This window comes from Neopelma chrysocephalum, unplaced genomic scaffold (genome assembly GCF_003984885.1).
Source record: "Neopelma chrysocephalum unplaced genomic scaffold, ASM398488v2 Primary Assembly neopelma1_65, whole genome shotgun sequence".
NCBI classification, from domain to species: Eukaryota; Metazoa; Chordata; class Aves; order Passeriformes; family Pipridae; genus Neopelma; species Neopelma chrysocephalum.
The window spans coordinates 419,409-446,179 of record NW_020897722.1 but is presented as its reverse complement, the minus strand read 5'-3'; the positions used below and the strand labels follow the sequence as shown (position 1 = coordinate 446,179).

Sequence of the window (26,771 nt, the reverse complement as noted above, 5' to 3'; positions counted from 1 at the left end):
GGAGCTGGGGGGGCTCAGCCTGGAGAAAAGGAGGCTCAGGGGGGACCTTCTGGCTCTGCAACTCCCTGACAGGAGGGGGGAACTGGGGGGGGGTTGGGGTCTGCTCCCAGAGAACAAGGGACAGGAGGAGAGGAAACGGCCTCCAGCTGTGCCAGGGGAGGTTTAGGTTGGACATCAGGAAGAATTTCTTCATGGAAGGGGTTGTTAAGTATTGGAATGTGCTGCCCAGGAAGGTGGTGGAGTCCCCATGCCTGGAGGTGTTTATAAGGAAGGACTGGATGTGGCACTCAAGGTGGGGATCGGGCACAGGTGGGACTCAATGATCTCAGAGGTCTTTTCCAACCTAAACGATTCTGTGATTCTGTAATTCCAGGTGTAGCACACCCACCACACCCACCAGCATTGAGGTCCAAGAGGGGATTGTTCACTGAAACAGGTTTTCAACAAAGAACAGAACATACACTGGGTAATGACTGTGAGAAGGATGAAAAGCCAGACAACAAATCATGAAGCTACAGGAAGCTGAAGGAAAGAGTGGCTGAAAGCATTACAGTCAGTAAACACCCAAAGAGAAGTCTGGAGCAAGACAAGACACAGATGCAGATTACCCAGCTGGAGAATCCCACTGAACTGATGCAACTCAGCAAGCTGACAGAAAACAGAATTTCTGCCAAACAAAACTGAATTCCATGGGGGAGGATCCCAGCACATATGATCTCCTCACTGATGCTCTTTGCTGTTTCCTTTGCTACTATGAGGAAATGGAAGAGCCTTGTGATGAGAAACCCTCATATAACAGTTGTTGGCAGACAATAAAAATAAGCACCCAATATCTCTTAGCACGTACACTGTATGTATGCACATGCACTGATTAATGTACAGTAAGCAAAGATAAGAAACCCTGAGAACCTTTTTCATGTACAAAAAACATCAACTGAAAACGACTCAGTGGGTCAGAGACTGACAAGGGCCTTAATTACACTGGTTTAACTTCACAAGGGCCTTAATTACACTGGTTTAACTTCTCTAACTCAGAAAATAAAGCAGTGCTGTCATGTTTGGCCAAGACTGTAACACCTGCTGGGCTGTCCAGCACCTGCCATCACTCAGAGCTGGCTCTACAAACAGTGATGTTGTTTTTGAGAAGGGGCATTGAAACATTTTCTGTTCTAAGGACAAGCACTAGAGGCTCTACAGTCCTGCTGACCATTTCTGAGCTGTCTTACCTCAAACATCTCTTGCTCTGCCCGTCGCTGATCATCCAGGAGTTGCTCCATGTAGGTCAGATTACGGAATTTTTCTAGGTAACTGCTGTATTGTTTCTGCAGCTGCTCCTCAATCTTCTCGTACTCATCCATAAAAGCAGGACTGGGGAGAACAAGCACAAGCTGCTCAGTGAAATCTGCCTGGAGAAGCTGTAGCTGCCCCATCCCTGGAAGTGTTCAGGGCCAGGTTGGACAGGGAAGGTCAAGTGGAAGGTGTCCCTGCCCCTGGCAGGGGGTGGAATGAGACGGGCTTTAAGGTTCCTTCCAACCCAAACTTGGAGGGTTGGGTTGGGCTGGAACCCCCCAAGTTCTGTGATTCTCTGATTCTACAAATATTGCCCTGCATATGCAGAATTCTGAAATACACTTTTGGTTTTGCAGCTTCCTTTCCATGTCTGCTAAACCAGCCTCAAAGGCCCTTTTGTTTGTAAGGTTTTACACTGCTTCAGACACCAAAAGCTCACTAAACCATCATGCAGAAATGACATAAAGCAAAAGGAAGGTTATTGTGCATGCACCCACTCCCACGATCTTTCACACAGGCACAAAGGCAGCATTTGGGCCCCTTTAGCAGGTGAATTTAAGTTAATTATGCTGTTGTTCCACAACTCCAAAAAATTAGTGTGTAGTGTGGCTGGTAAATCACATACTTTGCTGGGCACTTCCTTGCCACAGAAGTGTCCTGTGTCATTACAGGCATAATTAGACTTGTGTGAAGTGATGATGTCCTTAATACCACACAGCTAAATACTGCACCCTAAAACCCACTGCTGCTGCTTGATGCTTCACACCTACCCAATACAATTCCTCCAATACTGATCCAAAGCTGTATGTGAAATAATGTCATTCCTTCCACCGCTGATTTTTCTAGTATTTCGCCTTTTTTTTTATATTAGGTCAGATTGTAGCTTGTATAAACCTGCAGCCTAATTAAGGGTAAGAAATCAACCCAAACTGTAAACCTGAATACCTTGATACCTCCAGTATCTGAAGGGGCCTACAAGGAAGACAGAAAGGGATTCTTCATCAGGAGCTGTAGTGATAGGACAAGGAGTAATAGCTTCAAACTGAAAGAGGGGAAATTTAGGTTGGATATATGGAAGAAACTCTTCCCTGTGAGGGTGGGGAGGCCCTGGCACAGGTTGCCCAGAGTATCTGTGGCTGCCCCATCCCTGCAAGTGTCCCAGGCCAGGTTGGACGGGGCTTGGAGCAACCTGGGCTAGTGGAAGGTGTCCCTGCCCATGGCAGGGGGTGGAATGAGATGAGCTTTAAGGTCCCTCCAACCCAAACCAGTCTATGATTCTATGATTCTACAGATTTTATGTCAGGCTGTTCCACTGTTAGGATCAGAGGAACTGATCCCAACAAGGGATGCAAAATGAATTTTTTAACTGGTGGTTAAACTGGTGGTAGAAGCCTCTGGGAACAGAGGGAGTGTTTGCACTAGTTCCACTCTTTAATGTTAAAACTCATTTATGCAACAGATAATCAGTTCATCATCTTTACCGAACACTTTGTAGAGTCTGTAGCCTCTTCTGGCTTCTTTCCAGTTCCAATTTTCGTTTTTCAATCTTGGCTTCCAAATTGGTTTCATCCAAAGCCACATTATTCAACATGTCTTTAGTTTTTTGGACTTGTTCCTAGAAGAGAAGGATGGTGAACCATGGCTGGCACTGGAATAATTAGAATTATCTTTCAGATGCTGAACATCATTCGGTATAATCTCATCTGTGTTTATTCAAGTAGGCAATGGAAATTAAAAAGTTCTTTGTGGCCAAGATAATGAACTAACTGGACACTTCTAAATTTAAAATACCTTATTTTTTCAGACATTTTTAAAGAAGAAAACGAAAAAAAAAACCCACAGCTTTAATTTTCCTTCTCACTGAAAAAGCAGTAAAAGATAGGTAGAAGCCTATCTTTTGGAATCATTAGGATCTTTTTGAAACCTGTCTTAATGGAATCACTGAGGTCTTTTCCAACCTTAATGATTCCACGATTCTATCTGCATAAACACAGATGAGAAATGCATTTATTCTTGGTATTATTTTAGGGAATTTTTGGTTTCCATAATTTTTTTTTCCTTTTCAAGGTAAAGGTTGCTTTTGTAAAGAACTTACTGTATCTGAATATCTTCATCCTTTTCTAAATCTTGTTTTATCTGTTTTTTCAAAATATGGGAGGCATCCTGAACATTAACATAGGTGTTACAGGAGGGGGAAGTGGGAATATTCCAGGTCATGAGGATGAGCTGAGTACAATCAGGGTGCTCATGCTCAGGAAACCATGAGCATCTTTTGAGCAAGAGGGAGAGAACTTCAGACTTGCTGAAATTCCAGCAGCAACTATTGGTGCTGCTCAGCTCGAGCAGGTCACTTAATTAACTGGGCCAGAATTAATTAGCTGAGGTACATGTTGTTGGAAGCCAATCAGTTTACTGATTTTAGTTCATCAGTGCTACTGCTAGAATGTGAAACGCATGTTAACAACCTTTAACATTCATACAGACTGTGAGCAGGAGCAGAAACATAAGATCACCTGGAATATCTACTGATTATGCACTGGCTGTTTAAAGCTTCAACTCCACTCCTTGTAATTCCACCCTTGGACTGGATACAGTCTGCAGTTAAATAACTGACAGTAATCACCAGGATTTGATTAACCACCCTCCTCACACAGCGCAGAAACGGTTCGGAAATTCAGGAACCTCAGGAGCGAGGACAGAGCTGCCATGATTGGAACAGCCAAAAGTTCCCCCAAAATGAGAACCACAACAATGCTCTGGCAGGGCACTGATTAGCACAGTGCTACTGATTAGCACTGATTAGCTCTTCTTACCCTTTAGCTCAGCTATCCTGCTTGCAGAGCCCAGCTTCCCAGCTCCAGAGGTACCAGCACATTTTGGGTCACCAAGGTCACTCCTTGCAGCCCTGACTCTGCAGAGTTTACACAGCTTAGACAAGGTGGGGGATGTAGATTTCTGTGCTGATTTAGGTCATTTTTATTCCTTCTGTCCAGCTTTTGGGGCAAAGCTCCTAAGAGAGGCAGGGAATATGACTAAAATGTGTTTTCTCCCAAGACAGAGGCCAAGTGCAGCTATTTGATGAAGGAATGTTTCTGCACATTGAACCAACAGCTACATAGTGTGACAGTGCAGCAAAGAGGATCTTAACATCTTCTAGGTGCTGCTGCTAGATTTGTTCACCCTTTCTGCTGCAGGTGTGATTTCTGCCAGCTCACAGCCATCACTGTGCCCCACCTCATTCACTGTTGATAAAAAGAGCTACGTCCTTCTTGCAGCAGAGAAATTATAATTTTTCAATGAAATAAATATCATTTTGCTTACCAGAACACTGTCAATGGCAATTTTCATCACCTTCTCAGCCTCATTTATCTCCAAAGGTCTGGCAATAGATTCTGTTCTTGCTTCCTACAAAATAAAAACACACCAATATATTTCAACACTGCACAAAGCAGTAGTATTCAGAACTGAGGGTGATCAAGCAACCACGATGGGATCATCTGCATAATAAATGGGGTAGGATTTAGTGTTTATTCACCAAAGCTGAGATGATTTAAAGAACAGGACACGAGAAAAAGTCAGTTAAGTGAGGCATCTTTTCAAAATAAGGTTAAGTGCTATTGTCTGACTGCAAGTGTTCTTGGATGCAGATTTTTGGCAACTGCCCTGGTTTTCCATGTGGAGCAAGGTATGCAGGGGGCCACAAAGATTCCTTCACCTTGACAACACAACCCATGAACACAGCAGTGGAGGTAGATGAGCACACTGTCCCAAAAACTGTGGAGCAAGGAGGATTATGAAGCCACCAAACTCTGCAGGCAGCTGGGATGGTCAGCCCTGAGCTTGCCAGAGCTCCAGGAGTGTTTGGACAACCCTCTCAGGCACATGGTGGGACTGCTGGGGTGCCCTGTGCAGGGCCAGGAGTTGGACTCGAGATCCTTGGGGGTCCCTTCCAACTCAGGAGATTCCACGTGCCTCCTATGCCCATGTGAAAATCGTATTCTGCAGATGTCTGGGCTTCTCTGGTTCTGATAAACAAGTGGTTCAAACTCCTCAAAAAACCCCAGGGATCCTTCTTTAGATCCCAGAGGATGGAAAAAGCCTTTTCCACTCTCAGCAGTTTTGAGGACACATGTGGTTAGGGGTGCACTTGTCTGATGTCTTAAACACCGACCTGGTCATTATATAAAAACAACTGCTTTACTTGCTTGGTACTGGGAGGAGGAGAGAGAATTTTGCAGCCCAATGTCCTTAAAACCACCTTACGTTGGAAAAACATTCGGTGACGTGGATAAAGATAGAAAAAGCACCTCTCTAGAATTCACCTGACTAAGAACCTAAAAATGCTTTATACACATTGCAACAGGCAAACCCAGCTCACTGCAGGGTGAATTCTGTAAGCAAATACAACAACTTTGCTAAAACCATGCCAGACACTCCAGATTGCACAGGGGCAGAGCCTGCTCCCTCCCCACCAACTCAAGTCCAAGGAACTGCAGGGTGAACCCAACCTGGGAGCTCATCCAGCCAAAAAAACAAAACAAAACAAAACAGCTTTTTGTGCTGAGCTTATTCCTCTGCTGGATCAAGTCTCTGAGCAATCCAACCACATGCTGCACAAAGGCTTTTTTCCCTGGCATAAGAAGTAGAAATATTATGTTGGAGAGAGTGACAGGAGTTACATCTGCTGGTGGCAGTGACAGCTTACACTGCCTGAAGTGCTTGTGAACATCCCTCTGTCCACTGAGAAATGCAACCCCCAAAGCAGAAAGTTAATTTGGATGAAAACAAGAAACAAATAAGATACAAAGTCCTGAATAATTCCATAGGTAGATGTATTTGGAGGAAGATAGGCAAGAATAATGTAGCTGAGGAGCTATTTTGGGAACATCAAGCACCTCAGAAGCTCAGCAAAATCTCTCTTTATTTGTGAGGCCCTTGCCAGGAGCAGCCTGGTGCAGACACTGCCCTGCCAACTGCACGTGGTTCTGACAGCAACAGTGAGATCTCTGCCACTGAGCCAACACCTCAAACCAAAGAGCAGGAGAAGGGAATTATTTTCCTTCCCGCTTGCAAAAGAGATAAAAGAAACAGCGAGGATTGTCGTTTTTAGTTATAAACAATTCCCTCACCCATTTCCCCTCTGTGGAACAACCCAGAACACACACAGGGCCCTGCACTGGGGGTCAGGGCAGGGGACTGATGGTTTTAGAGAAACTTCTGAGGATCTGCCCTTTTAAGTTGGAATAATTTGTGCAAGTTTAATCTTCTTTTAACCTTCCCTCAGCTTCCTGTGACGTTTCCTGTACAGACATCACAGTCTTCGTGCAAAAATCCACATCATTTCCTACAACAAGGTTCAGTTCTACAGTCACAACCACTTGGAAAAACCTGTTAGGGCAACCCAGAACAGGGGAAAGGCTGGAATTTGTATTTTCAGACCGTGGAATCGGGGTAAAAGTGGAAAATCACAAGGGCAGGGCAATTAACCCCCTCACACCCCAAGAGACAGAGAGGAGAATCCTCTGGACACACAGCTTGCCCCAAAAACTCTGCCTTCAAATGTACATTTTCCACTTCACTGGTACAAACAGTAGCATTAACCTGAGTTTGACTCTTTGGAGTAGTAAGTTTAAGTGGAAAAAATATTCAATATAATGGAAAAAATATTAATATATAATGAAAATATAATGGAAAAAATAAATATATTTTGAGACTATCAAAGCTGTCAACAGATTTTTTTGTCACTGCTTCCCTAGGTACTCCTCACGGGCCATTTCTTGTTATCCCATGAACATTGTCAAAGAGAAAACTTTTATTTTTAATATCTCTTTTCAAGAAGGACCCTGCAACTGGCCATATAGAAGAGGATTAAAAGGAAGGTAGCTCACATTAACAAACCTGGATAAACATCCCACAAAGATCAGGAGGATGTTGGGAAAAGCATTTATTCTCAAATAGCAAGGCTGGTCAGTTTAAACATTGTAAGGCCATCAGCAAATTAAATAAAATGAATTCAACACAACCACTATGACTCTCTCTGACTTCCTGCATGAGCAAATAAAATATATTCTTCTTTCAGCCCAACTCCTCCTCAGTGGTATCTCCTACCAAATATAAATACACAGAAAAATGACAACTGGGATTTTTTAAAGCCTGGCTTTGCACAAAGGCACATCTGTTCTTGCTTAAATCTGTTGATACAAATAGGCTTTACCTGAAGGCAAAACCAATTTTCTGAATTTATCCGATCACTGGGTATTTCATTACCACTGGCTGCACTCACAATTCCTTGTGTTCAAAAAAAAAAGTGTGCAAATTAAAAATACAGCCTCGTTCATCTAATGTACTCTTTGTAATTAGGTGTACTCATCAGAATACACATTATGATACTCCAGAGGTTTCCTTTAAATTGATGGTTAAAAATAAGAGTTCTCAGGAGAGATTAAAAATATAGAAAAAAATTATTAAGGCAAGAACAGTGACGGACTAAGCCTGGTAATTCCAACTGGAGAAAGCAAAAACCTCCATGAAACCAGAGAGGTATTCATGAACAAGGGGATTGTTTATCACTTCCCAGAGCTTCTGTTCCAAGTGTCCAGGAGCTCCCTGGCTACAGCTTTATCTGATAAATACTGACTAAAAATCAGGGAAGCATGTGTAATATTATTTGTGATGAACTAAGTAAATAAAATACATGAAAGCCCACAAAAGACACCATTTGGTGGTGTTGGTTATCCTCCCTGGTTGGACTATTTGGTGCTGCATGGAAAGGCTGAGACTAATTCCTCAAGTTTTGAATCTTACTTTGGACAAAGCCACCTGGAAGTATATAGAAATTATTGATTGGTTTAGACTCAAAACCTTTGTTTTCTTCGTAAATGAGAATTTGATTACAAAGCAAGATTTCTAATCAAAAATTAGCTGACTGCTCAACACAGCAGCACAGAGCCTGGCCTGCCAGGACCTTCCCACAGGACATGGGGAGTTCACACAGAAGCCAGTTCTGCACAGATTGCACCAGTTTGGGCATCAAAAGTGAAATTTCCTCAGAGCATAACAGTACTGCAGCCATTTCAGGAAATAACACTGATCTTAAAGCCTTCAAAACTCCATCTGTATAAAGCATTTACTCGTCTCTTCTGCTGTGTCCCCACCGAGGGATGAACCCTGGGGTCACACACCTGGGAGGGACAAGGCCACAGCAGATTTTGGGAGCAGGAGCCCAAGGTTGTGTCTAGAGATATCAGATGAGCAGCCAGACTTGTGGCAGAGGCCAGGAGCTGAGGCCCTGGGGTTTGCTGCAGCACCAGCCCAGCACAGGACCACAAGTCACCGTTCCTGCCACCACACTCGGGTGGGTGCTGCAGCTCAGCTTCCTGCTGCCAACAGGTAACGAAGCCACTGGTTCACCTAACCAGGAATTCAATCTCACCCAGCAAACGACCCTCCTAGAGGACACAGACACAGAGCTAGTGACCTTATCAAATACCTTATCAAACCCTCCTGCAGCTTCACTGCCAGACATCCAGTTGGCTCCAACTGAAAATGCAGGGAAAGCAGGACTTGCCTTTCCTGGCACTAAAGAACCATCCCACAAGGCTCTGCAGCTTTAAGTTTTCTGACTGTGGAAACACAAGGACCTCTCTGCCCCTCCAGGATCCTTAGGGAACACCTATCCTTTATTGGAAGTATAACTCCTTCTAGTGTGTGTATCCTGGGCTGCATCCAAAGCTACAAGAGAGCTGTGGCTGCCCCATCCCTGGAAGTGTCCAAGGCCAGGTTGGACGGGGCTTGGAGCAACCTGGGCTAGTGGAAGGTGTCCCTGCACATGGGAGGGGGTGGAACTGGATGGGCTTTAAGGTCCCTTCCAACCCAAGCTGTTGTGTCTTACCCCCCTCACGTAACAAATTCTCCCGCATATGTCCTCTAAACTTCCTTAAATCCGTGCTGATGCTCCTGTCTCCCCAGGTGCTGCAGGGCAAACACAGAACACCAAAGCCATCCTAATGCCACACCCTCCCTTACTGCACAGGAATGTCACAGGCAGGAGGATGCTTCCACCTCTGCAAATGCACCCACCACTTCCCCTGCAGGGAATTTTCCCCCAGGAGCCTGGTACTCAGTTAACAATGAAGAGCCACTACTGCAAAACCTGTTCTGCAAATATGCCCACTGACATATTTTCAACTGGTGATGGTTTTCCATCATTACGGACCAAAAATTTATAAATCCCCTTCCTGCTTGCTTCATGTGTGCATAAATGGATAGAATTCCAACCTGAAGTAATTAGGCAAACCAAAGCAAGTAATCAGGCATGACCAGCACACAAGTCGCTGATGACAAATGTGGTGCAATAAACGTATGTTCTGATGTGCTCAAGGTCTAGCAGAGGTTTCTAAACACCTTTTTTGTGGTGAAGACCAGAAATGAAAGCTTTTTTCTAACACACTGGTCTTGCACCCCAGATAATTTGTGCCCCATCCCTGGAAGAGTTCAGTGCTGGGTTGGATGGGGTTTGGAGCAACCTGGGATAGTGGAAGGTGTCCCTGCCCATAGTGGAATGGGGTGAGCTTTAAGGTCCCTTCCAACCCAAACCAGTCTGTGATTCTTTCTATGAGTTTTTGACCAGGTAAAATTCTTCTCTGTTTTTCAGGAATTCTACACCTGATGAATGCAGAAGTGACACTGCCACTGTTCCCTTCAGCCTCAATCCAGACAGCATCACAGCCCCTGCTCCCTGCAAACAGGTTTGGCAACTCCAGCTGTCCATGCAGGCCATAAAGCTCTCCTTTTGAAGAGTTTATTGTTCAGGGAGTTCACTAACACACACTGGGATCATATTTGGCCAATACAGGGAATGGATAATTAGGCATTGTTATACAGGAACAGGAAGTCTCATGAGGGAGATTAAAAACAATCCAGAGCTTCTGAAGGAATCTGACCCTTCCCAAAACTCTATTTTCCCCCTCAAGAGATTAAAGGTATCGATAATTGAGAATTTTGCTGCTTCCAGGCTATGCTGCTTGTTTTCATGCTCATCTCAGCAGTCCTCAAAGGGAATCCATGGAGACATTTCCCTACTCAGCAATGCAGGGTGTCAATCACGGTGCCCAAACCCCCGGCTATCCCAATATGTAAAAACCACATCACAAGGAGATCTGAGAGAAATGACAGGAAAACATCATTTTCCTGTGAACCAAAAGGAATCAGAAAGCCTGCCCAGACAGATCAGAAGTCATCTGCACATGTACTTCTGCCAAGGCAGGAAAAGGAAGTTTAAAGTTTCGTGGCAGGTACCAAATTACACTGCTCTGGTCCCTCCACACACACCCCACCAGGTCTCTTCTGGGTAAAGAGCTGATACCACTGATTCACCCTCAGCTCATAAACTCCAGCAAGTGCTTCCTGTGACCTTCCTACACCCTCAAAATCCTCACCTTCAATTTACTTCGTGTGAGGATTGATGACACACTGCAGTGGTAAAGTTTGGATTAGTCCTCAGCAACACAAGGTGTCACTTCATGGGTCCTGAACCAGGTTTGGGATGTCTCCTCCAGAGTATGGGAAGATGACAATGAAGACCTCCCTTCTAGAAGAGCAAAAGTGAAGCCTGTGAGTGGAATTCCTAATAAAAACAGATAGAAATGGCCTTGGGCAGCATGGGCAGTGGGAGATTTGCTGGTTGTGTTTTAAAGGAAAAAAGAGGGGGGTCACCAAGAGAACAAAACACCCAGTCAGGCAAAAATCTTTTCAGCTTCTCCTTCTTATCCACATTCTTCTGCAACAACATCAGAAATGGAATTTCCTTACCTTATATAAGAAAACTTCAGGAAGGGTTATGATTTTCTTAGAGGAAAAAAAAGGAATGTATTTTTCAGGAGCATTTTTCAGGCCTCAAGGACACATAAAGACATCACAGAGAGCTGCAGCAAAGGTGGCAGCAAGAACTGTCCCCCAAGGAGAAAGGGTAAACTTTTCCTTCAGCAAGCACTGCCATACAACTTGGGTTTCCATTCCCAGGAAAGCTCAATCAGTGGTGACTGGAGTGGCTGCTGTTTTCATGGAATCATAGAATCACAGAGTGCTTTGGGTTGGAAGGGAACTTAAAGCCCATCTCGCTCCAACCCACACCTTCCACTAGACCAGGTTCTGTTTGCAGCAACAGAAATATCAGGTGGATCACTCTGGGGAGGAAAAAAGGCATTTTAAATAGCTAAAAATACCTAAAATCATTGTCCTTATGTTTAAGTCAGCACATTTTCCTCTTCTGTAATTAAAATTTTGACATGGCTATCCTTTGTGTCTCATGAACAGCAATAATGAACAACCAAAACCTCACCAGATAGTCAGAAGACAGTGTTCCTGATTTAGCTTAATTAAATGGAACTTCTTGCAGGCTCACACAGGTTTTGACAAATGCTGTGACATATAAAAGACAGTTCAGAAGGGATTTTCTTCCTTGCCAAACTAGAATGGCTTTTTAAAACAGTCTAGAACTGAGCTATAAGAATTCAGATCTACCAATGCATTGACACAACTGGTCCCCAAACCACCAGGAGAAATGTTCCACCCATCAGTTTACAGCTGATGCCATGTCTTCAAGCTAAACACTCCTGGGAAGTTCACACAAAACTATTTCTTATATCAAATACACCCACAAATGTTATATCCATGTAGCACACAACCATGGTTATGGACAAAGCAATCTATAGGACAGTATTAACCCAATTTTATATTAGAGCTGCAAGGGTTAATTTTGGCTTCCCACTTTCCAACAAGCCCTACTCCTCAAATTGATAGGTTAGGTTTGGGTTAGAAGCAGGACAGTTCAAAAATTCTGAAGTGAACCAGGTGATTCTCCAGAGCTCTGACAATTTCAAGACATAAATTTCCACTAGAAATCCTGCTCGTGGCAGTTTCATAACCAAAGCCCGGGAAATGAGAGAAATGAGTTTATCAGCCTCCCCCAGGCAGTGTCTGGGACCCAGAAGTAACATTTGGCAGACGGAAAAATGTTCCCAACATTCCAAATAAAATAATTCTTTCGCAGCTCAGCTCCCAAGAGCTCGGCACAGCGCAGCCACCTCCCAAATCACATCTCCCCCTCCCCTGAGTGGGCGTCAAACCGCAGCGGGAGGGGAGGGCAGGGAGGGAGGGCTCTCTTTAATCAAAAAGCTGGGAATAAAGAGATCCAAGTTAAATGTCCTCTGTGACAACCCTCTGTGCTGTAACTAACACTGTCTCAGCTCTGCAGCTGGATCTGAGTGCCTTTGGCTCTGCAAAGAGTTTAATTCCAGCGTTTCACGTCTGAAGTCAGGAACGAGAGTCCCGGTGACTTCCATCAGTTTGGGAACAAGCTGTGGCATCCATAAAAAACACACTCGGAGCAGTGCCCTGTACTTCCTTCAAAATTCATCCTCCAGAGACTGGGAAACGCTTTATCTGGCTGTTAAAAGCTTTAATCTACAAAATTCAGAAATTACTTTATTTACATGAGTGGATACAGAGATTAAGTGGTTTGTTCAAGGTCACAGACAGAAAAAAGTGCCAAGAGGAGCATTAGAAAACAAACCCTCTGCATTGCTCGTCTTCAGCACAAGCTACACACTCTAAAAAAAAAAAGATTATTTTCATTTTTCTTCAGTTTTACGAGGCTTAGAGATAATTAAGTAAAATGCAAACAACCTCGGGAAGGTCAGAAATCTTTCTGGCTGCCACCAGCACGAAGGCAGTTTTCTTCTGGAATTTTTTTGTTTCATTATCTTCCTTGTTGTCCAATAATTCAGCAAGTCTAAGCAGCGCAGCTTCCTGACAGGCTCCTGCTACTGTGGCCACAGAACCTCTGGCAGATGCAGAGTGGGAAGCACTCGGAGTCAGGCCAGGGTTAGAAATAGCCAGGAATTTTTCCTTTTGGATGTCCGATGTAGGATAACTCAGGAGCACCCTGAAAAGGCTCCTTACTGGGTTTTTTGGAGCTAAGGAATTATTGGGATCACCTCATCTCCCCTCCTTCCCCCCAGAGATTAATCTGGCCATTTCCCCCACTTTGCCATGTTTTTAGGATATAGGGGACCACTGGCTTTTTCAACATCTTTGTCCATGTCCAGGATGGCAGCACTCAGCTGTGTAGGTCCCAAAACCCAAAGTGAGTCCATAGGGAAGCAGTGCTGCATTTTGCCCAAGTACTGACATTAATTCTGTTGCTGCTTTCCTTGATTTGGGGCTTGGCAGCCTTAATCACAGACTATTTTCAACTTCACTTTCTTCATTCATTTAGTATAGTGTAGGAAAACAGAGAAAGAAATGCAAACAAAATTTCCCATCCCCACCTCAAATCCAAATCAACCTCCACCTTCCCCATCCCAAAAAAAAAAGCAGAAAACATATTACAGAAAACCAGAACTCAACATGCCTGGTTACTCTTCCAAAGCTAGCTGGAAATAATCTGAAAATTAAGGTTACACAGCAATGCAATGCAGAGAAAGTGCCCCTGGCAGGAAAGGAAACAATGAAGACAAAGACATATTTCTCACTACATGGAATTTGCTTTTCACGTAGGGATCTCACAGTGTGGTACCAAAACTCATTCATCAGCTCCACTGCACCCTACAAATCCTACCTGCAACTTCTGTGCTCCAAGATCTGGATCAGCAAGACTGGAAACTGAAAATTACCTTCCAAATGTAAGGTTTAAATGCATTTTAAAATAAAAATCCTGCATTTCCAGCACTGCACTGACACAGGACACCAATAATCTACACTGTGCTCAGTCACAGCTGGGCTGGAAACACATAGCTCCCATGGAATTCAGTAATTATATTGTGATTTTCATCTGATGAGAAGACTATAATTTTGGGGTTTGATTTGTTTTTTGTTTTCCCCAAAAATTTAACATCATAGTCTGAATTCAGAAAAAAAAATGTAGGTTTTGTTTCTTCCTCTGTCCTTAATTAAATGGGTTTTTTTTCACACTATAAATTAACTTTGGAAGCAGTTTACATCTACAGAAGAACTATCTATTCAGTCAGGGAATAATGTATTTGCAAACGCATCAGAAAAGCAGAGAACCACATTTCCAAGAAAACAAATACAGACTTAAACTCTTCCCCAAAAATATGCACATACATTTACAGCACTATCTATCTCCAATACATCTAAAAGAACCATTCCCTTAAACTCTTCTCTAGCTGAAATTTGTTTTCATTCAGAAAGTAATTTATTTTAAAAAAGTGTTTCATGACTTGAAGCAATGAAATTTATTTAACGTATAAACCCTTTCTACACAGTTCCTACACAAATTATGTGCAAAAAGACTCCAACAGAGAAGGTAAAAGTTGTTGCACAAATTAGAGTCAACATTTCTAAAGGAAATAATGAGTTTTACTTCACTTTTCCCCAATGATCTTTCCCCAAAAGCTGTTCAGACTACAAAAACAGACCTAGACAACCCATTAGTGCCAAATGCTGGCATTTCCTTCATAGTTCCTGGAAAATGAAGCCATCTTCACTTAGGATAGAAACAAGACACATCATCAGCCTGTGCAAGCCTAGGTAGGAAGAGCCTTCATTTAAATATCTGCAAATGAATGGATTGGAAAAAGAAAGAAAAAAGAGGTTTGGGGAACATAAAACTCCCATGTTTTCAAACCCATTTAAATGCTATCACAGCTGCTGATGCATTTTAGTCCGTGCAACAGGTACCAGGAGATAAAATGGAATGAAAAAATAAACCATGCTGTTCTAAACCCCTTTAACAGCACAAACCCTCTGCCAGTGCCATTTACTGTGAGCATTAATTAGCCATGCAGTGCCAAAAGAAAATAACCAGTGGAAACCAATAATCTGCACATTAAAAAAGAATAAAAGTAACCTTAGATTAATGGCAATTAATTTGATATTGCCAACAGAGCTCTAATTCCCTACACAAAGCCAGAATTAACTGCAAAATTCTCCTACTGCCCACCTGGAAGCAGGTGGGAAGGGCAGGCAGAAGATGCCATCCCTGAGATCCTCTGAGCACCTCAGCAACCCTATGAAGGATCCAGGGAAGATGTGGCAGATGTGGAAGGACAATTCCTTCCTGCCCTCAGCACTGGCTCTGTGACAAGAAGCCCAGGCCCAACAGTGGTGGAAGAAAACAGCAGCAATGGGCTCTAAGCCTCTCCTGTGAGGAGCAAATGTCACCCTTCAAATGAAAGGCAGAGCTGGGGGCTTATAATTAAAGAAGGAAAATTGGAAAAATTCCACTGAAAAACTGGTTACTGCAGCATCAGGGCTTTTTACCTGAAAACTGTTGGCTTTTTTCCAGGCTCAAGTCCCAAATTTGTCACATGCTTACGGACCAAACTTGACATTTAACACACCAGGCCAAACTGGGTCCTTCAGGTTTAACAAATCACTGAAGAAGGTTGGAACCAGCCATAAATCACAAGAAGCAGAGCATGAAAGCCTCTTCTGCTGCTCTCTGGAGGTTCTCACCATGCTGTGTCACCTTTTGCCTTTAGGAGATACACTCAGAGCTGATGACACAGAAGCAAAGGTCATCTTTCCCAGGACAGGACTTCTTAAGGACTAGTCCTGTCTGTCAAACCTTTCTGCAGAATACCTGGACAGGATTAGTTGTTCCTGTCCTGTGTACTCAGTCATTGTGCCACAAGAAACACATGCTCACTGCTCTGTCTGAGAAACACCATCCTTTTAGAAATGGCACCTTCAAAGAGTCTTCCATTGAAGATTTATTAATGCACCCAGTGAAAAGTGGCTGCACTTCAGCACTTCCTCATCTCCTGATTTTTCATCCCATCCTTTCAGCACACTGCACTTGTGCCTGTCCCTTTTCCAGGGCCCAGTTCTAAAGGCAGTTTCCTAAAAGCCCTGATTTAAAGTGGCTAAACAATGCCCAATTCCAAACCAATGCTTGAGTATTTTTTTAAAAATGTCTTATACTGACCTATATTTGACTTTGAGTGGAGTTACAGGGACACTGTACACAGAACAAAAAAGTTCAATGCCCCATAGCAAATATTAACACATCATGTAGCATTTGTGTGAAAATTAAAGAATTAAATAAAGAATACAAGATGAGAAGTAACTGATTAACAGTTTTGTGACAATTGTGTACATTGAATTAAACTGGCTTATCACTTCTGTCTGTTGAAATATTAATGTCCTTCACACAGTGGCATTATCATGCTGATGTACAGATGCAGCAGTTCCATGGATAATCTTCCCAGTGTTATCCCCCACCTTTTGAAACACTTGTACCCCATTAGACACAGATCTGGGAACATTAACAGTGGAGGCTCACAGTTTACAGCTCTAAGGGCTGCACTTCCTGCAGCTCAGATACTGCAGATCTGAGTGCAGGGTTTCCCTTCTTTAAATGTCCATTTTCAGAAAATGAATAACCCCCAGCACTGCAGATAAGTGCACTGAAGAAAATAACTGCAAGATTTATTGGCAGTGTTTCAGGACAGTTCCCTGACTTCATGCACCAGCTTGTGATCTCCCAGCTAAGCTGAAGAACACAGACCCTGCAGACCTTCAGCTACTGATCTGGGAATAATGAGTCTGACCCTTGGAAAACTAAGGGCATTAATCATTTATCTTTATGAATACATCCCTCCCCACCACTACAATGTGCACCTCAAGTCAGTATTTCCAGACAGTTCAACAGAGAGCATTTCAGTTCCTGCTAAAGACAAAATGCCAAACCCTTCTCTCAGGCTTTCTGCAATCCAGGCATGACTATGAGTGGGAAGGAAATGCAAACTGTGAGACCCATTCCTTCAAACTCACGGAATATTCAAGGCAGATGCAGCCATTAAGGATCACTGATATTTTTTTAACCTTTTCCTTTGCAGCACTCAGTAAACACAAGTTTTTCCACGCTCTCCAGTGTGTACTTACCCTTAGTTCCATTTCTTTGCCAAGTAAGTCATACAGAACTGCTCCTTTGGAGGTGATTTCAGAAGCAAGCTGTCTAGCTGCCTTCAGGTCAGCAACCTGGGAACACAACAACAGCACTGGATAGCAAGAGAATTCCCAGGATCACAAAGAAAATCCACAGCATTTATCAAGGTCAAAAAACTTCCACAGTACTGAAGAAGTTGTGCAGTGGAATGTGAGTGAACCAGTCTCTTGGCTTTAAAATAGTCTAGATAAGGCACCATTCAGATATAGGTTTTGGGGTGAAACATCAGCCACTTTAGGCCAACAAAAAAACCCCAACAATTCTCCCTACAACTGTGACTCAGGCAATTGTTGGTTCATGTGCTGCCCAGGACAAAGGAAACATCACCTTTTTCATATGCAAAAGTAAAAAGTTTATATACCAAAAGGTCTGTGACCAGCACGTTGCATAAGTAATGAATATTGATCATCTACAAGTAGTTTTTTTTATTTTTCCAGAGAAACACGTCAGACTTACACAGAGGAAGAATCACCTGAGGGTCTGACATCTTCTCAAGAATCACAGGATCATGGAATCATAGAATGGTTTGTGTGGAAGGACCTTAAAGCTCATCTCATTCCATCCCCTCCCATGGGCAGGGACACCTTCCACTAGCCCAGGCTGCTCCAAGCCCTGTCCAACCTGGCCTTGGACACTTCCAGGGCTGGGGCAGCCACAGCTTCTCTGGGCAACCTGTGCCAGGGCCTCCCCACACTCTGAGCAAAGAATTCCTTCCTAACAGGCAAGCATGACATAGCACAGCTACAAAAAAATCAAAACCTAAATATATTAGAACATAAAAGAGGTGCCAAAGCTAACAGAAAACAGTAACAAGAATTCCTCTTATTTAGCAAAGTGTTGGGTTGTTGTTTTTAATATCTAGAGAGGCTGTTTCTTAAATATCTAGAGATGGCATTTATTTTAAAGGCTTGGACAGCCTTGATGTCTGTTAGGGTAACATGAAGATTTCCCTTTCCTTCAATGCAAATGGGCTGAAAATTAACTTTCAGCCAGTACTTTGCAAGCTGCAGAGGTCAGTAGGGAGAAAATACTCTTATTCTGGCCTACTCCAACATTTCTATGATTTCAACAGCAGTGGAAACCAAACAGTATAAATTCTGTGCCACTGTTGCATTGTTTTATGCTTCTGGTTGAGAATTCACTGAGATTAAAACAAATCATAAAACCACAAAACCTCAGCTACTGAAAGTCTGAGTTCAAACCACACCTACTACCTTCCAGAACATACCCCATTGAAGTTTCAGCTAGAAAATGGGTTTGTTTCTCCCTGCCCAGAACAGGAGTAAGTACAAGTTTTCCTTACCTTTGAGCCCAGATCCAACTTGAACTTGGCCGAGTCCTCCTCCCTGAGGTCTGCCCGCTGCACCCCCTGGGTGTGCATGGCCCCGTAGAGCACCGAGGTGACCTTCAGCAGCTCCTTCACCGCGTACCCATCGGCCTGGTACAGCTTCTTGGTGTTGAGCTTGATGTGAGCTTTGGTGGCCTTTGGGGAGAAGAGAATGAATTCATCATTCACAAGAACAAAATCCTCGTTCACCTCTTCGCTCCGAAGCTCTTTGCGGGGTCATCGCCCTTGGACACGCAGAGATAACCCCTCCTGTCTGGACACACCAGTTTGCCTTGTCATGATATTTCCAGAAGAAATTTTTCTGAAACCTGTGCCCTCTCTGCACGTCAGAACATCTGCAGAAAAAACTCCAACTATCCATTATTTCTTCCCTGCACTAAGAGAAGCGAAAAACCTGTGCACCACTTAAAGTCAAATTGAGTTTAAGTGGAAAGTAAGTGCTGCCCAGGTCTTGTGATGATGCTGTAGAGAGGTAAATCTCACCCTTAATGAGTTGCAAGAATAAGATCAATTATCCTAATTTAACTGTCTTCTCTTCCAGCAGCACCTTCAAAATATTGTATTGCTTCTCTCAAATTTTTCCCTGCTGTGATATGGGTAATTTTATTCCCTTGTCTTCCATCTCTGAAAAGTACAGACAGACCAGTAGGGAAAAAAAAACATTAAAAGTTACAATCTTATTTTTTTATATTTCAAAATAATAAAGGGAAAAAAAGAGCATCTGTCACAGAAAGGACACAAATGTTGCTCTTGAAATTCCTGACTAATTTATATTATAAATGGTCACAAGGAGCCAACACAAATTTCAGGGAGTCTTCCTGATGGCATAATTAAAAAAGGAAGCAGACAAAAAGTTGATCACCAGTTATGAATACAAAAATTAAGCTTAAAAATGACACACTAAGCATAAAAATGACTTACCATCTTCTTTTCGGCATGTTTTTAAGATTAAAGTTCTGGTAAAATGTTTATCCTATGGAATATCCCACTCAGAGGCAGAATGAATCTATCCATGAGTCACTCATGGTATTATACAGATTTGGTATTACAGTGTTTCTGGAAGTAATTCATACTCCCCTTGGGCTCTGACAGACCAGGACCTTCAACCTGGGGGTGAGAGACCCAAATATTACAATATTTGGAACAAGTTTTGCCCATGAGCTTCACCTTACAAGGTTCTGCACTGAGCTTCACTGAACAATGGGCTGCAGGAAAGAATTCCTGTGAAAATAAAGAGAGAAAGGGCCACATCTCAAACCATGGATTTAGCTCCAGCTTTTCAAAGGACCTGAGGGAGTGGTTGGAGCTGTGCCAGAGATAAAACCAGAGGGTGGTTGGGCACTGGACAGGTTCCCCAGGGCTGGGGTCACAGCCCCAAGGCTGCCAGAGCTCAAGGTTCCAACTCAAGATCTTCTGTGATTCTAAGATCTCTGAAAATTGAAGTCCAAACTTCCAGAACAGGTTGCTGATGTTGTACACCCCCAGCTGGGGGAATGTAAGACTCACAGGACAAAGATACCTAATTGCTTTTGAAATTTTTGACCAGAATGACCTCAAATGAGCCAACACACAAAGTGGAAACCCAGGTGTGTTCAACTGCCTTCCCTTTCAGCAGGAGAAATCCAAAAAACTAATGGTAGAAACAACAGGTATTAAATTTTAAGAGAAACATGTCATTAAATTGACATACTCTATTAAACATCCCCCATGCAAACATAACTGATGCCCTAAATCAAAAAGGACGTTGCTAAAGGCAGAAATTCTGATTTCAGCTCCCCTCGAAATTCAGCTCTCCCAAGACAGAAAAATCAATGCCTAGTAAGAGGAAAAAAATTGGTTTTTCACTCAAACACTACTTAAAAATAAAAAGAGAAAAAAAGGAGAAAAAACCCACATGGCCAAGTACATATATTTTTCAGACAGGCACAGTGGCACTGCTTAGTCAAGAAGGTAACTTTGGAAAGCTTGAAACACTCACCTATTTTATAACAACTCTAGTTTTAAAGAATAATGAAAATTCACCTCCACTTATTCTGATGATCAGATTATTAAAATGCAATAGAAAATATAAACATACAGCAAGAATGGCATCAACAGCCAGAATTTCTCTCAACTTTACAAGCTGTTTTATTATTATCAGAGAGCCAAATTCTGACTGTGATGCCTGACTCTCCCCAAAATTTGGCACCCTGGTTTGCTAAGCATGTTTTCATGAATGTATTTCCATGAGATAAACTCATCAGTGGCTTTTTGTTGCACTCTACTTCAAATTTGGATCCAAGGGGGCTTGAGCAGGAGCCAAGTATTGGGCCCTATTAAGGCAGCTCTAAGTGGGGAATGATTAAAAACCCACCTGAGACAACCCTGCAGACACTTGAGGAACTTTGGGGTCTGGAAAGGAGACATTTGGTAAGTTCCCACCGTGAACACAGAGCAATCCCTAATTTGTGTGGAAAATTAACACCTCTCTGGGTCTTGTTCAGCAAAGGAGAGCAAAGCCCCAGTTGCATTTCACGATGATGAATCTATCCTGATATTCTCTTCTCAGACAAATCTGTCTCCGTCAAATCTCACATCTGCCCACAGATGCACAAAGCTATTAACTCCTGGGGAAGATAACTTTGAATTCCCTGGGCAGTGAATTATGAAAGAAACGATTAAAAGCTTTTCTCAACCTGAAAATGCTGAAAATCTACAATAACCCCCACATTAAAAATTAACTGAGACTAAGTGCAGCGTGATTAAAGAAATTTCCATTAGTTTCATTTTCTGAACCATAATATGTAATTCTCCAAAACCCTTGAGATTTCTTGCATTAAATCAGCTATTAAAAGGCAAATGTATGCATAACATTATTTCTGAGTCCATACTTGTCCCTTGTTAAATGTCCTTGACTTGGATTTTCCTGTAATTCCTAACAAAATAGATCTGATGGTGCTCCAGGCATCAAAAGTGCATTCTGATATATACAGGAATGTACCATGCTCTGAATATAACAAAATTAAGAATTAAGAGAATTTATGGTGCACACTCTTCACAAATGAGAAGAAAAATATGGTTACAATGTAATCTTACTATATTTTTAACAAAATCTAAGTATTACAATGAATCTCTGGTATTAGCATAAAGACTTCCATTGCTTCCAGAGCCACCTGCAACCCCAGTAAGTTCTTTTTACATAATTAAGAATGTTATCTAAGTGTGTGATAACAGCAAAAGCTCACACTGCACCAAAATAACATGAATTATATGAAGAACAATGTTATTTTACTCCCTGAGACTAAAAAATTTGATGGCCCAATTCAAGTATAATTCATGCATATGATTTGATGGCCCAATTCATGCATAAAAGGTTTGAGCTGAGAAAAACATGTGCTTTGATCCATGAGAAGGCTCATAGGACATATATCTATATATGATTCTATATCACAATGAAGGTATCAGAGGTTATGACTATTCAAGCACAAAAAAGAATCAGGCACCCAAAGTTAGCAATAAATATGATGGGATCTCTTCTAAAACAATGTAAATGGCTTCAAAACATTTCTTATCTTCTGCTACCTTTTTATAAATAGCAAGAGATAAGTATATTTTTCTAGCTTTGCAGGGAAACTGTAAGGGGTTAAGAGAGAAAGCACTAAAGCTGACATGGAACCAGGATTTCAGATATTCATATTTTTAGGATTTCAGGCTGTTCCTGAGCAGACTTACCATGAACTGAGCCACAGCCTTAATGAAGAACACCCGGTCTTGTTCTGTCTCCACATCAGCAGGAATATCAGTCTGAGGTTCATACCTACAGAAAGAAGGGTGTGTAGATTCTGACAAGAAATACACGTGCAATATTAATGAGACTGGTTCATTTGTAAGGCAAAAATCAAACAAAACAAGCCTGGACAAGATTGGTAAATAAATGTTTAGTTCCTGCTGCAGAATGGGGACCCAGGGATGCACACGGTGGGTGTGTGTACAAACTGCAAAATCTGTAAAACCTGACACACTACCCAAGTTCATACTCAGACATCATTTCAAACATGTTACTTTTGCAAACAAAACTTGCAAAAAAGAAAGATGAAAGACTGTAAAATGCTTTAAAAAGACCACGAGTGAAATGCAGAAACTTCTAGAAGTCACCAGCCTGAAGGAACGAGGGAGGAATAAAAGCAAATTCAGAATTTGGACCCTCAGGGTAACATCAGCATTTTAAAGACTATTTAGGTAACTTAATGCGAGTAATTTTGAATGGTTCTGAATATTTCCCTATTTTGTTACAACAGTATTCAGCAAATTTCAAACAGCTTGCTAATTAAACCTAATGGATACTAATGAGTAGGACGAATCCAGGCCAAAAAATAGCAATCAGGCAAAGGGTTGTGTCACTGTTGTGTTTTCAATTGCAATATTCTACTTTATGAGGAGCTTTAAAAAAATAGTGGGAGAGAGAAAATAATGTATAATTTGATTAACATGTCAAGATTCAGAAATATTTAGCCAAAGTCTCTCAATGGGTTAAGTGGGTGTAAAAGTACAAGTGGACAGTAGGAGATTAGGATGGAATCATTTTATTTCTTTTAAACATGTTGTGGATGTGGGACAACACCAGGCTGAACCAACAGCTGTAGCAAAAAGGCAAGAACTGGCTGTATTTTTGGAAGTTCTCACTACAGATTACCCTGTTTGGGTACAAGGTCAGGCATGGACAGGAGGGTGATGGAGTCTGAAGAATACATGAAAGAGATACAGATACTTCTGAATCAGTGCTCCCACTTTCTGGGTGAAACTAGCACTGAGTCACTGGATTTTCTACTCCAGGCTCTACAATTAAACTAAAAACCTGCTAACTACCACATTTCTACCTGCTATTTAGAAGAGTAGACTCAGAGAATGACTAAATATGATTATATTTCACACCAAACCATCAGCTCCAAAGCCACCGTCCACATCCCAGCATCAGCCCCAACATCTGTTGGCCTCATCACCAACCTTTTCACCAGCCACAGGAGCACTTCTGACACAAGCATGAAGTTTGGGGTGTGGAAATTCTCCATGGATATGAGTCGAGGATACCCCAGCGCCCTCATCATCTCAGTAAAATCTGAAAAACAAGCAAGGGATTCCTTCTTAAATATCAGACAGGGGCTTTGCCAGGAGCTCCATCTCCCACAGCGTGCTGCTCGGTTACCGTGAGATCTGCCCCGTGAAAAGCACTGCTCAAAAAATAAACCTGAATAACTGAAATAAATAATTTCAACAGAAAACACGCCTGAGTGAAAAGGTGAGTTTTTAACGAGATTCACCGGGCTGAAACGATGCTGAACTGCTTGTCTTTACAAAACACACTTTAAGCGACGGGCTAGGGGGACTCCCTCAGTGCAGGGCTGTGCTTCCCCCCCACCACAGCGGGGACCCTCCCAGGGAAGGCTCAGCCCCCCCTCCCCGGGGCACCGCGACCCTCCCGCCCGCCGGCAGCTCCGTGTGCGGCCCGGAGGAGCAGCAGGGCCCGCTGGGGCCGTGGCGGGGGTGCCCAGCTCAGCCCAGCCCGGCCCGGCCCCTCGGCCGCTCTCACTGCGGAGGTCGCGGAACGACATCGCCGGGCCGGGACTCGCGGCCGCCGCGGCTCCGGGGCAACGCGGCTACGGCGGCGCGGCGGGGCCAAACCCCGCGGCAAGCGAAGCGCGGCGGGTCCGTCCCGGAATCGCGGAATGCCAGAATCGTTTAGGTGGAAAAGACCTCTCTGCCTTCTCACATCGCCGATTCCAACCGACGGCCCGTCACCAGCATGTCAAGCACGCCGTGGCACCAAGTGCCATGTCCAGTCTTTCCTTCAACGCCTCCAGAGACGCTGACTCCATCACTCCCTGGGCAGCACATCCCGATATCTAATCACCCTTTCTGGGAAGGAGTTCCTCCTAATGGCCAAACTACACCTCCCCTGGCACAGCTTGGGCTGTTTTCTCTTGTCCTGTCCCTTGTTCCCTGGGAGCAGAGCCCAACACCACCCCCCTTGGCTCCCCCCTCCTGTCAGGGAGTTGCAGAGCCAGAAGGTCCCCCCTGAGCCTCCTTTTCTCCAGGCTGAGCCCCCCCCAGCTCCCTCAGCTGCTCCTGGTGCTCCAGACCCTTCCCCAGCTCCATTCCCTTCCCTGGACACGCTCCAGCCCCTCAATATCTCGGTCCTGTTGGAGTCAGTGCATCTGCCTTCCACATGCTCTGCATGGGAGGAGAAGGATCTCTCCAAGGGCAGGAGCCTGGCATTTGTGCGGCAAAGATCAAACAAAACAAGCGTGTGTGAGAGTGGAAAATAAACCTCTAAATCTTCATGCAGACTGGAGTATCCGGAGTCTGGAATGCACACCATGGGTTTGTTTGCAAACCATAAAAAGTGTGAGACCTGAGGCACTTCTCTGGCTGGAATTGCTTCCGTGGAGTCCTGAAGACACCTCTGCAACCAGTTTGGATAAGGAGCAAAATTTAGCTGGCTCAGTCAAGGCTGTGAAATACTGATTTTCAGAAGGAGATGAAAAAATAGCTGCAGGGAGGTCATCCAACAGCATCCAAGATCCTCATGGGTGTCTTTCCCATTGTCACACACACACCATAAACACAAAACACAAAATCCCTCACCCTGCTAAACCATTCAGTGTATATTCTCTCAGGTTGCTGTGGTCAGGCCTCCATTTCTCTCCCAGGTTTCCCTCTGTCACGAGCAGTGGGGCAGGACGTGGCTTTGCTCACACCAACACTCAAGCTGAGTGCTGCTCTACCTCATCCTTGACTCAGAACTCTTCAAGTTCTTTAGAATTAAAGTCAGTTAAAATGGTCACATACCTTTTTATAGGAAGAACCAGGAATACCAATACTGGAAATATTTTATTGACTACTTCTTCAAGTTATCTTTTGTTCTATTACTGTCTAAATTGTGCCAGGAGGGGGTAGCCAGGTGGGGGTCAGCCTCTTATCCCAGGTAACCAGAGAAAGGGCAAGAGGACATAGTCTTAAGCTGTGCCAGGGGAGGTTTAGGTTGGCCATTAGGAGAAATTTCTTCCCAGAAAGAGTGATTAGATATTGGAATAGGCTGCCCAGGGGGGTGGTGGAGTCACCCAGAAGGTGCTTGCACGACCCTGGCCCACCAGGGAAGGGGCAGGAGCATCCCTGGGGTTCTCCAAGAGACACACAAAGGCACTGCTGTTGCTGGTGGGCAGAAATACCCACAGAAAACAATATCCCAAGGCCAACCAACACGGCTTTTTGTGACCTCTCAGCTCTTACCCACAACTGATGCCAACTGATCCTGTCAGCAGCTCCATAACAAACTTCTTCAAGGCTCTCAGTGTCCCCAGCTTTGCCTCTACAGACATAGCCCAGAGCAGTTTTCATGTTGGTGCTCCAAATAAGAACAGCTTGACAGCTTCTGTGCTGACAGTGGTGATGTCAGACGGACAGAGGAACAGGAGCTGTGACCACGAGGCTCTGCAGGAACACTGGATGAAGCACCTGCAGCTCTTCCTGACAGGGTCACCTCAGGGAGAAAGAAGTTGAAAATAATCTCCATGTCAGGCTGATCTGTGAGTTTCTCAGGACATTTTCAGAGCAATCCACAGTTTTTCAGTTCTAACTGCGTGTAGTGATGAGACACACAGACATGGACTCTGTGCTGAGCAGTGCCCATCCACCTGATTGAAAAAGTAATCAAAAGCAAGGAAACAGCAATAAATCGTGAAAGAACCCATATTGAAATGAAGTAGTTACATTAGAAAATAGGAGATGTGATTAGAGACTGGGTTTCTTATGCTAGAAAGCCATGAGATTGCAAACCTTGAATAATTCACTATTTCAAGAGTGTATTCCAAAAACTTGTTCAGGGGCATCAAAGAAGGAGGGAAACATTCCCCTGCTCTGCTGCTGGGTCATGTTGACCAGCAGGTGGGATGAAATATGTGGGAAAAAGCCAAAGCTGTAAAAGAAATTAAATAAATTGAAGAGCTGAGGTAAACACTACACTGGCACTTTATAATACAGAAATATTAATTAGATTTATAATGTTAGGCGGCACAAATGTGGAAGTGTGTTGGATGTCGCTTTGAACTAAACAGGGACCCAGAGAGGAGCAAACTGCAGCCATATAAACCAGGGTAGGAGCTCAGACCACATCCATGAAAAATA

The 26,771-nt window shown here is 43.4% G+C and overlaps 1 protein-coding gene across 2 annotated transcripts in view; it reads right to left on the bottom strand.

Moving 5' to 3' along the window:
- The window catches only part of CLUAP1 (clusterin associated protein 1), a 59,321-nt gene extending 35,065 nt beyond the window's left edge, over positions 1-24,256 (bottom strand). For both annotated transcript variants that reach the window (XM_027683723.1, XM_027683724.1), the window contains exons 1-8: positions 24,178-24,256; positions 23,595-23,706; positions 22,323-22,407; positions 18,567-18,746; positions 17,200-17,295; positions 4,612-4,695; positions 2,772-2,905; positions 1,227-1,368 (exon numbers count right to left, since the gene is read on the bottom strand). In XM_027683723.1, coding sequence (XP_027539524.1) covers positions 1,227-1,368; positions 2,772-2,905; positions 4,612-4,695; positions 17,200-17,295; positions 18,567-18,746; positions 22,323-22,407; positions 23,595-23,706; positions 24,178-24,199 — 855 coding nt within the window. In that variant the 5' untranslated portion in view covers positions 24,200-24,256. The remainder of the gene's footprint in view (positions 1-1,226; positions 1,369-2,771; positions 2,906-4,611; positions 4,696-17,199; positions 17,296-18,566; positions 18,747-22,322; positions 22,408-23,594; positions 23,707-24,177) is intronic.
- Between the last annotated feature and the right edge of the window lie 2,515 nt (positions 24,257-26,771).